This window comes from Euprymna scolopes, chromosome 10 (assembly GCF_053919585.1).
Source record: "Euprymna scolopes isolate OS-2025 chromosome 10, ASM5391958v1, whole genome shotgun sequence".
NCBI classification, from domain to species: domain Eukaryota; kingdom Metazoa; phylum Mollusca; class Cephalopoda; order Sepiida; family Sepiolidae; genus Euprymna; species Euprymna scolopes.
Genome location: NC_136491.1, coordinates 96415742 through 96428455, shown reverse-complemented (window position 1 = coordinate 96428455; position 12714 = coordinate 96415742). Strand labels below are relative to the sequence as shown.

Below are 12714 nucleotides of genomic sequence, written 5' to 3'. Positions count from 1 at the left end.
TGTGTTCCTAATTTGCTTGCCTCCCACGAGGGCAAAGTTAGACATTCTTTCAAGATCAGTTTTTAATATGGAAGGAAAATCCAGCTCTTCAAAAAAGGGGCACTCTGGATTGGAAGAAAAATAAAAATTGCCCAAGTCTAGAAGGATTTCTCCTTCACTGACCAAGGACTGAATAGACTTAGTGTAATATCAGAACAGATACTACACTTTGTTCCGAATCAAAAGTCCATTCTTCTCTTTGGCTATGCATACACATATACAACTCCCTCCCCCCCTTATATAGATTCCTTCAGACATAAGGGAAGGAACTCATTGAAAAAATCAAAGTTACCTCCCTTTAGTTTGTGGCTGGAAAACGACCCCCCTTCATTCTGATGAAATTTAGAGTCAAAGAATGTATAATCTTTTCTAAATTTTTAATACTATTCATTCCAGGTAATGCTTGTCAAGAATATACCACCTTTGTGGGGTTTTGTTTGGTAGTTTTCAACGTTTACTTGTACATACATACACGCATTTCGTTTTTGTCCTAATCCAAAGTAGCCTTCTGGATTTTCTCTCTGTCTATCTGAGGAAAATAAATAAAATTCCCTTTTTTTTTTATTATTAATTCCATTTTTTTATCTATTAAGCACTTAAAAACGTATTTACTTTTTTTTTTTATTTTTTCAGAAAAAGAGGTTGTTGAAGGCAAAAAGAAAACAACTGCATTAGGTAAATTATTTAAAAACATGGGTCTACGAAAATCAGGGCGCAACAAATTTTCTTACAAACAGCACCAAGGTAAGTGTGTAAACTATATTTTTAATCAATCTATGAATTTTAAAAAAAAAAAAGTTATTTTGTTTATGTTCCCTCAAAAGTAATGCCTCCTATTTTTATTCCACCCGAATGGATCAGAGGGGTTTGCAAATTGCATTGATATGATGACTGAACTGATGCATTCATGACTTGAAAGTTTCCTCTCTTTGCTTCAGATATTGACGACGTGAGACTCTAAGAAAGCTACCCCTACCTTGGATGTACGTCAGAAACAGAGATGCATTATTGAATTCCCCCATGCAGAAAAAACGTGAACCGATCAACATTCACCGACGCCTGTTGATCATTTACGAAGCTGATGCAGTTGATATCAGTACAGTTAGGAGATAGGTTCGTTGATTTCAGAGATGTGAGTGACAAAGAGTGCTCTAGACTTTTACAACCACGGCATCAAAAGAAACTAGCAAGAGTTGAGAATCACTTTGATTAATTACTGTTAATATCCATAGAACTATTGCATATATTATATATTTTTTAGGGAGGTAGTGTTTGATCAACACTGCTGGGGCCCCACGAGATAAAATACTATTTTGTTTTAAAAGCACCTGAAACAGTTTTTCATGGTAATTGCATGTAAAACAACTGATAAACTCGACAATAATATTTTGACTTGGATTGCAAGAGATTAATTAACTTACAAGCAAAAAACAAAGTTTTCCTACAAAGAATTGGGGACTAAAAGTTTTTTTTACATAGTTTTAAAAAGCGAAAAACTTACAGGTTTACACACACACACACACACACACACATATATATATATATATATATATATATATATATATATATATATAAGAAACAATAAGAGTGGAAAATGAATTCACAGATACTATATATTAGAAAATATAGAATGAGTCATTTATTTAATAAGGATATACATACAATTATTTGGGGGATAAAGCGGAATCTTTATACCAAGGTATTTCGAGGCCTAATGCTTCTCATCAGAAGAGTAGAGAAGGTGCTAGGTAACATAATGGGGATGTGACGTCTAGCGAGGGGATCATCAGGAACGAAATAAATAAATAAAACTTTTGATGTTGTTAGAGGGAACTATATTAAATTCTAAGATAAAGGAGGAGCGTACTATATAAAGTCTAGTGTAAAAAGGAGTATAGGGTTTCTATCATAGTTTTAAATAATGTAAGTAGTTTATGTTTTTAAGATTCATGGGGAGGTATAGGGGTAGTTGGGTTGTGGTTCTATTTTATCCGTATGTAAAATGTATAGTAGCTATGCAAGGGATTTACGCTAAATAATTTTATCGACAGCGGTAACCAAGACAACCCTATATATATATATATATATATATATATATATATATATGAAAAATATGTCAAATAAAATTACAAATGAATAACACCAAACAAATCTATTAGGAGACATTGCTAGCCTGTCTCTGCTCTATCACTATTTTCATGGCAAGCGTTTGATTGAGCTCCAATCTATAGTTCACCCTTGCCAATATTTCACAAAAAACACTTGTCTAACCAAAATTACTATCAATAAATTCCTCCACTCTCTATCGGTGCCTAAACCTAAACATGAATTCTATGAACAAAACTTCTTTTCTAGAACTGACAGCCTGTGGAACTCTGTTCCGCTGGTCTGCTTTCCAGCTGACTACAATATTGTTGTCTTCAAATTCAAATGTAAACAAGTTCTTATTTAATTGTCCTTGTAAATAATCTAATTATACCAAATTTCTACCACAAACGATTATTACACTACTATCCCAATGACTACAATACACACATTAACTCTTATCTCTGGACCTTGATATGTGGTAACTCTTTTGTAAAAAAAAAAAAAAAAAAAAAAATAGAAAGAAAAAAAAAAGTATTTAAGCAAATTAAGTATTTAAATAGCTGAGTTTTTCTTTGTGTATTATATATACAGTATTTTAAAATTGTTGTATGATTGATTTAATTAACAGTAACCTGTTTGGTTGGTTGGTTGGTTGGTTGGTTGGTTGTTTTTGTTTTACGGCATATCAACCCTTTTCGGGTTATTTAATGCCGAATCCAAAGATTTTGAAGAAAATTTTTTTTAATAGAATATATTTGTTGTTTTCACGTCGGTTTCTATCTAACCCATAGTTGGGACCCTAACAGGTACTACCACTCCGGGTCAGAGTGGACCTGGGAGCAATGGTAATTAACGGGTGGCTCCACACTCACCAAAGTGCGCAAGCTGGGGCCTCACCACTGGATATAGTTTAAGGTCATATCCAGGACCAGTAACCTGTTTGGATGGTAATGTAGATATAAATAAATAAATGAAAAAAAAAAGAAATAAATGAAAAAAAAAAAAAAAAAAAAGAAAAAACACTTTCACATTTATCCATTTTGCTGAGATCTTTATGTGGCTCTAAACAGTTCTCAGAAAACTTCCTGTTTTGTTAGTGGGGAATTATTTAATTGGTCAGAAAATTAGAATTTAAATTTAGTCCTCTCTGAACCGGAGTAAAGAATTAGAGAAGAGAGGGGAGGGTAATTTTCTCATTTAATTAATTAATTCTGCCAAAAAGAAATCTTTGCAAAAATGTCTTGATTTAACTTTTATTTCTGGAATTGCGGCTACAACACAATTTAGCGTCAATAACTGATCATTCGTTAAAGTTTACAAACAAATTTGGTTTCCTAACTAAACGCATTTTCAGATTGCTAATGTGTTAGCAATTATTTTGGCTTTTTGGAAATTAGAATAAGATTTGAAATGTTCATCATCATCATCATCATCATAAGTTTTAATGTCCGGTTTATGTGCTGGTATGTAAATTAACTTCCAAACTAAACTATCTCGGATCAGGTCTTTATTCATTTCTCTCAATAAAAATTTAATAGCTTCCCGACCTAAAATGCACTAAACATTGATGTTGTTGTTTTTTTTTTGTTTTTGTTTTTTACTTTCCCTTAACAAAACTCAATCATGTTCTACAAAGTTTTAAAAAAAGTAAAAATAAAAAACAACAGTTCTAATCTAAAAAGTAACCAAATCATGGATAAATATTTGATGCTGTAAAAACTTTTTTAAGATTATTTGATTCAGCATTAAATAACAAGAAAATTATTGCTATGCCGTAAAATAAAACAACCAAACCAAGCACCACAAATAAATAGTTGAAGACATAAATAACTTGAAGCATAATTTTTTTTTTTTTTTTTTTTTTTTGGCAAAATTACTAAACTCAGCATTAAATGAAACAAAAATGGTTGATAGACCATAAAATTAAACAATCAAAACAAAATTTAACCAAGATTTAAAATGTTTGTGCTGTCAAAAAAGATCCTTTTGAGACGTTAAATGTCTCCGTCTTTGAATATGTCTAGATATTCTTATAAGAGATTTTGTTGGTTGTTTTGTCACACTTAAGTTTAAAATAGAATTTTCACATGTATCCACACACAAGATGGTCTGTCTGTAAAATTTTGTTGTTAAACATATATATTGAAGGGACACATTTTGAGAGTACTCGTTCTTTGGAATGATCGACTGTTGTATTTAGACTGTGCTTAAAATATGATAAATAGCATCTTCTCTAATATAAAGTTCCAGTTGTCTGTGTGTATGTGTGTTTGTATGTCCAACTAAAAATTTAAAAAAATACAAAACAAACAGCCACAAAGTCTTTCATGTTCTACAAAGGTTTTTTTTTCTATTCTTGATCGGCATTGCCTTGGATGAATAATGTCTAAATTTAAGAATAATTATTCATTAAACTTTTGAGTTCATTACAAAGGGGAAAAGTTATTTTGACTTAAAATGAGTGCTTAATGCCAAATTGATGGTTGAATATGGTTAAATTTGTGCTCATTTTTGCACTAAATACTAATCCCTATTAATCCCTAAATGTCCATTTCATATGCTAAATGAAAATAACTATGATTTTATTATCAAGGAGTTACTTCCCTTATGCCAGCTCAATAAATTTGTATAAAAGTATGTGAGTGTGTGTCTAGAAAAATGAATGGGTTGAGCAGAGAAAAAAGAAAGGATAAGGAAAAGAAGGAAAACACAGGAGGAGAAAGAAAGATTGAGAGACGGATAAAAATAGGTAAAAAGATAAGTTTTAATAGGAGCTTATTACTCTTCTATGCCAGGCTGGCTTTGGTATTGTGGGAGGTCACGTTGGTAATGTTCTTGACTTATGACCAAACAAAGTAGTCTAGCGGGTTCAGGTTATATGAGGAAGGGGGCCGGTGAGAAAAAGGTACAAAATTGTACACCCCTTCTGAAGCCAAGCCTGGGACTCTTTGGACTTGTGGGCTGGCACCGAGTGCTGTTGCCACACCTAGGATCTGCTAGTGGCCACCTGATTGCACCAGGGAATCACCACACATCTTCAGCACATCCAGGTAAACTTGGTGTTGACTTTCAAGTCGACTTCGAAAATGTGAGGTGGCATGATGTGGCCCTCACTTGAAACTACACCAAAAACCATAACAGTGACCGAAAACTTCATTGAGCTGTGTTGAACCATCTAGATTTGCATTTTGAGGGTGTTGGCAATGGTCCTGTTGTCATAATTTGGATCAGTAGAGAGCATGAGATGTACAGCAGCACATCTCCAATCTCGCTCGTTGAACATTGTGTCACTTTCAGACAGGATAGAAGACTCCTATCGCTCTTGGGATTTGTACACAACTGGCCAACAAGTAGATGCTCTGCAACAAATAAAGAAAACCGGTTTTTATCAAACGGAAATGGAATCATGTTGTCTTTTCTAAGGCGACAATTTTATCATTTCACCCTGTATATTATGTAAATAAATATTTCTAGTTATAGCAGCTTGTGTTTTCTTATCACTACACCCATGTCAACGAGGATGCTCATTTTCTTTCACAGAATATAAACAATTTCATTTTCCCCAGCTGCCCTAAGTGCAGTGTTAGTTTTCACTGATTTCTTCCCAGAATCAAGCAGGCTTTAGCAACTAAAGGACAACAAAATTATTGTGAATATAGTATTCATATGTTGTTGATAAATAAAGGATATATATTGTTGATTCTAGCCATTTATCTTGAGTAATGTTTCGAATGGGTTGGTCCCTGTGAGTATAGGTTGGTTTTCAGGTCACTTAGTTAAAAAAACATGAAATAATAATAATGTTTTTTAGGTTATTATGTCATGTTCTTATGATGAGACTGTGAAACAAAATATGATCATATATCAGAAGTTCAATTTGGATTTGTCGCAGACAATGGAACAACAAATGACATATTCATAATGACAATGTTGACAGAAAGATGTATATATATATATGGAATGGCTGACCCACTCAAATAAGACGGACGATGAGGGGAGGTTCTGTCATGATTTTGCCATTGCTTATGACCTCACTCAGATTGTTCGCGAGCCCACCTGTGTGCCTGATACTACAGGTCAATATGCAAGCCTCCTAGACCTTTTTCTCTCAACTACCCCTGAGCTATGTTCATGTTCCGTTCTTTCTCCTCTAGGATCCTCCGACCACTCCGTCGTATCAGTTAAGATAAAAATGAAATGTAATAAGCCCCCAGACGTACCCCTCCACCGTACTGTATACCGATACTCCATGGCTGACTGGGATAGCTTCCATACATTTATATCTGATCTACCTCTGCATTCCATGTTTAAAAAGGATGTGTCCTCTATAGTATCAGACCTGACCGAATGGTTAATTGTAGGCATAGACCGATTCATACCATCTAAAAAATCCCAACAAAAACCTACCAGCCATGGTTCTCCCCAGAATGTGCTGCTGCCATCGCACACAGAAATCACTTTTTCCATAGCTACCAACATAATAGATGCGCTGAGACTAAAGCTGCTTTCAGAAATGCCAGCAACCACTGTAAAAGAGTAATAAAAAATGCAAGAGAGCTATATGCCCAATCTGTTAAATCCAAAGTAGCTGATCAGCAGCTTGGTTCCCACCAGTTTTGGCAAATAACAAATAGGATCCTGAACAGAAGCGTGTGTTCTATCCCAACCATTATCAACAGACCAGAGGTCATCTCCTCAGATTCAGACAAGGCCAAACTATTTGCCAAGAACTTTGCAGCTAATTCTACCCTATGCAACCCTATGTGAGGAAGGCTATCAATTCCCCATATTTCCTCCTATAACACAGAATACGCTAGGTAACATACAAATATCTGTGCATGAGGTCCCCAAGCTAATCAAGAACCTTGATTCCAGTAAAGCTACTGGCCCTGACGGCATCCCAATTATAGTGTTAAAAAAGCTTCAACCAGAACTTGCTCCCATACTTACGAAACTGTTTAAACGTTGCCTTAAGGAGAAGTGCTTTCCAACACCCTGGAAAACCTCATCAGTATGCCCTGTATTTAAGAACTCAGGTGATAAGTCATCTCCCTCTCAGTACAGACCAATAAGTCTCCTGTGTGTCATGAGTAAGTTGCTGGAATCCATATCAAATAGAGAAATAGTAAACCACCTCAGCAGAAATAACCTTCTTAGTGACACGCAATATGGTTTCCATTCTGCAAGATCTACCGCAGATGTGCTAACGGTTATATCTCATAGGATTAGTGAATCTCCTGACAAAGGCTTCCTTTCCAGGGCAAGAATCCGAAGAGACCCTCCAGCACATGCTGGATACTGTGGTGGAAGCAAGTGAAAGTAACAGACTTGCTGTAAACATCTCAAAAAACGGTAAGCATGGCAGTATCCAAGAACACCCAAGCTCCAACATAGAAGCTACAATGTCGCAATGTCGCAGTTAAACAAGTTGATAAATTCATCTATCTGGGATATTGGATCACATCTGATGGAAGGTGCACTACTGAAATACAAAATCGAATAGCTGCAGCCAAAACCAACTTCAAGAGATTGTCATCAGTTATGACCAACAGAAACATTAAAATAGACACCAAATTCAGAATATTCCAAAGTATGTATATTCTGTTATTTTATACGGTTATGAGTGCTGGACAATCATCAACGAGGAAGAGATTAGAGGCAACTGAAACTTGGTTCGTGAGGAGAATTTTGATGATATCCTAGATAGAAAAGAAAATAAACCAGCAAGTATTAGAAATGGCATACACACAATGGTCTCTAATAAAAACAGTATGAAAAAGACAAATGAGATTCACGGAATAGAACAGATTAGCTTGACAGGAAATATCATGGGTAGAAGAAGCAAAGGACGACAGTAAGAAACATATGTTGACAGTCTGAATACCTAGGTAACACCAAAAATGATGAGCAACAATGAATTCATGAATGCCGTAAGAGAGAGAGAGATGGAGAGCCATAGCTGTTAATGCAAGACACCATTTGATGACAATGATGATGATGTCATGTTCATTTCTGTACATTTATAAAATACTAACAGGATTAATCAGCATTGCCTGGGTTTAGATTGTGGGATAGCCAGATCTGTTGGCAGTCTGTAGTGAGTTTAAATCGAATCGCTCATACCAGATCTGTTGTACTGTCAAGTGCAAAACAATACACAGATATTACATATAAAAAAATTTATTCCATTAGGTACAATAATAGAAGTCCATGTCAAGTAGCAATAACTGATAATGAGTTAACAAGTAAATCGGTAAGTGTTTGCATGCCAACTTATAGTTTCAACTGACTGTGACCTGCTTTGCTCTCCATGAATATATCTGAACAATAGTCACATGTTCGAGACACGTCACAACAAAATGGTTACTGGAACTTAACAATATATACTCCCTCTCTACCCGTTCTTATCCTCTTACTTTCCCCCTCCCCAGTCAAGAAGGATTTTCACTCCTCCAGTACAGAACAGATACTACACTTTGAACTATTTTTTTCACAAAAATATTTTTAAAAATTCACATTTTTTTAAAACAAATTGGGCACAAGGCCATTCAAAAGTATCGAGAAAATGGGTGTCTTTAGTCATCCTTTGTCACTTTACTTAACAGGTGTCTATTTTACTCTTAGCTAGAATCATCAACCACCATAATACCACATTTACTCCAGAGGCATTACCAAATTGTTTAAAAGTTTACCGCATATTGAGCCTAGTCTGAAGGGTAAAAAATTGTATTTTAAAGTTTTACACCAAAAGTCGATGAAAAAAACATTCTTTAATGTCGGCCTTCTTGTGACAAATTTTGTTTTTACTCGCCCCAATGCATGTTACAAAAGAAAAAAATCCATATTCAGTCCAAAGCAATGCTGAAGAAAAAGAATATAACACCTTTGTGGGTGTTATTTAGTTCATATACCTCTTTATGGAATAATGGACTAATCCAGGGACTATAAATATTGTTCCATCCACTGGATAAAGATCTATGGCAATTATGACCCCCAGAATCATGACATGTACTTGTGTAACATATTTTTGTTGATACACTTTTTGCTAATGATACCATTGTGTCTTGATCATTACCAGCTTGCAATGGATGTGTCTTGTGTAGTTTCTGACTTTTAGCTGGATAGCCCCACACACACACAGACACCTGCTTTTTATATGATAAATTATCGTTTCCTTCTCATAAAACCTATATATTAATAAGATAGTGTGCGTTATTTTGTGTGTCACGCTTGCATCTTTTTTTCTTCTGAGTGACTATCGTTTAATTTTTATGACCTTCCGTTTTTTTGTAATAAATAATTTTACCAAGAATTCTTCATAAGTTTTGGTTTTAATTATAGCTGAAGGACTCAAGTTATACATATATACATATTTTTTTTTCTTCATAATTTTAGTTTTCGGTTTTAATTCCGATTCTGATTCAAGCTGATGCACCCAAGTCATAGTCATGGATATATTTTTTTTTATTTTTGAAATCACAACTTTATAATAAATAAGAATTTATAGAAAATTGACTTTATAATAATAAATACAAAATCTGCATAAATTAAAATATCATATTTAAATGTATTTTATGATTGGGCTATATCGGGCGTCCCTGGTAGTTTAGATAAATACTTTTGCAGTTTTAAACAAAAGAGCTACAATAATATCAGGGCGTCTCCATTTATGTTGAACATCCTTAAAATGCCAACATCAATGTATTCCATACGAAAGAGTCTGCGATAGAATTTCCACAGGTCCTGCTAGTATATATATATATTCTGAAGAAGGCATATTACACCAAAATTAAATGTTTATTTTACAAAATCTCTGCATTGTAATTCGACTTCAAAACATATATATCTATATATTTTTTTTTCCTTGTAACTGTTGAAAGTGGAAATTTTTCCAAACTTGAGGAACACATTTGAGCTGTCGTTGTTCAAGTATAAGTGGTGCTGTGCACTAAAGTATGCTGTTCAGTCCCTAAAAGATTTGTAAAGTGCATCAAAAAGGAGCTACAATAATATCAGGGCGTCTCCATTTACGCTGAACATCCACAGAATGCCAACATCAATAGATTACATATAAAAGAGTCCGCTGTGGAATTTCCACAGGTCCTGCTGGTTATTCGTGAATGGAAAAATAATTTTTATTATGCGTTTGAATTTTTTGATAAATCCTATTTGGATTATTCTCATCTTGATTGTTATATTTTCACAACACTTTGGTCGATGTAACTTCCAACTTTATTTAGGTGTATTTTGTCAAACTCTGGAATCTTTCTGTTAAACTCGGAAATTTGCACGGAATTTCGAAAATAAAGTTTAATAAAATTCTTAAACAAAATGCCAGTGACAAGTTTAAGTTACAGGCCGCAGATAAAACAAAGGAGTATATAGGAACCCTTTGTTTAATTAAGGGGGGTAGCATGTTCTCGTTCTGTTAGCCATCATTCGAAGTAATTTGCAATTGTATTTTTAATGTTGCCTGCACTGAGGATTGAACCTTCAATCTCCAGAAGAGTGTAACTTACAACTGAATTTTACCAAGTATTTTATCCATTATGCCATGGATCCTTCTGCGGTGGGTTTTGTCTTGTGTAGTTTCTGACTTTTAGCTGGATTCACGTAGGCCAACAATATTTATTATTATTTTTTACTGTTTATATAATTACTTTTCACAAATTCATTTATGAATTAAAAAAAATATTAATAATTTTTATTATTTCTTGCTTTACAAAACGCGTTATAAATTTTTCTCATCTAATTAATGTGTTTATTTTGATTAAATGCAAACCAGGCTGAAGCGTAACTAATCAAGAATGGGGTGGGGGGAATCGATGAATTCTATTTTTAAATGAATTCAGCACAAACTCTACGTTCCATCTTCTGATGATGAAGATGATTTATCTTATCTTTGAAATCAATGGAAGCAAAGCTGGCTTTCAACACAAAACCTTCTCTTTAATCAAAACAAACAAAAAAAAATTAATTCATTTCTTTATTTATTTTACTCTTATTTACATCGTGCAAGACGTATATTGCCACTTGAATTTAAGTGATACTATTTCGGACTATTATAGGAGTCTTATGTAGGGAGTTGAGCAATGAGGTATCTGTCCACATTATATTTAAATGTCTGCATGTTAGTACAGCAAGGGAAGCCGGAAACAGGTAGAGAATTACAAAGACTAGCAGCTTGATGGAAGAAACTATTAAAGTAGAAGGCTTTCCGGCGTCTAGAGAGTTCAACAGTTAAAAGGTGGGATTTTGCAGATTGTCTATTTAGTCGGGGAGTGTTTATGATGAGGGGATACAAGTTCTACGAGTTCCTCAGAGCACATTCCATTAAAGTACTTGTAAAACAGAAACAGGGATGCAAGACTGTGGCGATGGGACCGATACACTAGTTATAAGTTTAGAGTTTAAAACAAAAACTGTCACTATCAAGTTATTGTTTGCAAAATCATAATGACTACTAGTATATAAAAGGCAGTTTTGGTTAGTTATAATATATATATAATGTAATGGTGTACCGGCAACCCGCTGCAAGATACCTTCCTGAACCTGTATGTCAAGCAGCACACGTTTGCTACAGTGGATGGTGGCACCTGAAGTGTGTGCAAAACGAACTTGCGTCGCACGGCTCCAACCAAAATGTTTCATAGCTAGAGATGGCTAAAAATTAATATATATATATATATATATATATATATATACTAGCAAAAGTACCTGTCGTTGACTGGGTTCAAAAACAGCCTACAGAAAATGGACTCTGATTCATGAAAGTATGATAGGTTATGAAAAGGAAGGGTTGTAAAGAGATAGCTTCGAATTTGGGGGTATCAAAACCAAAGCAAAATATGATGAAAGTAAAAAATAAAATAGATAAACCCCATAATTTATTATACCATACCTGTTCACACTGAAACACTTATCACAATATTCTGTGAATCTATATTAAAAAACCTTGTTAAACTTTGTGACATATTTCCATTCTATGGAGGTCAGGTGCAAACGGACACCCCATAATTTTATTATACCATATTTCTTCAAACTGAAACATAATTATCAAAGTATACTTACGCAGATAGATATGAAAAGTCTTTATTAAAGTTTGTGCCTATTTCCATTCTATGGAGATCAGGCGTGAACACAGACCCCACAATTTTATTATACCATCCCTATTTAAGTTAAAACATACTTATCAAAGTATTATTATGTACATCTATATCAAAAACACTTGTAAACGTTTTTTTTTTTAAATTTCTATTTTTTTATTTCCATACTTTGTGGACCAGGCGCGAACGCAGACCCCACAATTTTAATGAATCATCATTATGCCAGATCAAACATACCCACTCCTGTGTCTCGATACATCTTCTATCATTATATGTGATCAGTTTTATATAATAGTCCACCATATAGGAGCCTATTAGTGACCAGACACACACACAGACGTTCAGCTTTATATTATATATATATATATATATATATATATATATATATATATATATATATATATATATATATATATATACTATCATTTCAGCCCGGCGTTGCCCGGGTGTTTGGAGGTGTATGTTGAGCAAAAAAAAAAAA

At 34.1% G+C, this 12714-nt stretch overlaps 1 protein-coding gene across 28 annotated transcripts in view; it reads left to right on the top strand.

The window, feature by feature from the left end:
- Positions 1 to 12714, top strand: part of LOC145286154 (uncharacterized) — an 811438-nt gene that overhangs the window by 594040 nt on the left and 204684 nt on the right. For all 28 annotated transcript variants that reach the window (XM_080134928.1, XM_080134927.1, XM_080134924.1 and 25 more), the window contains one exon: positions 673 to 783. In XM_080134928.1, coding sequence (XP_079991054.1) covers positions 673 to 783 — 111 coding nt within the window. The remainder of the gene's footprint in view (positions 1 to 672; positions 784 to 12714) is intronic.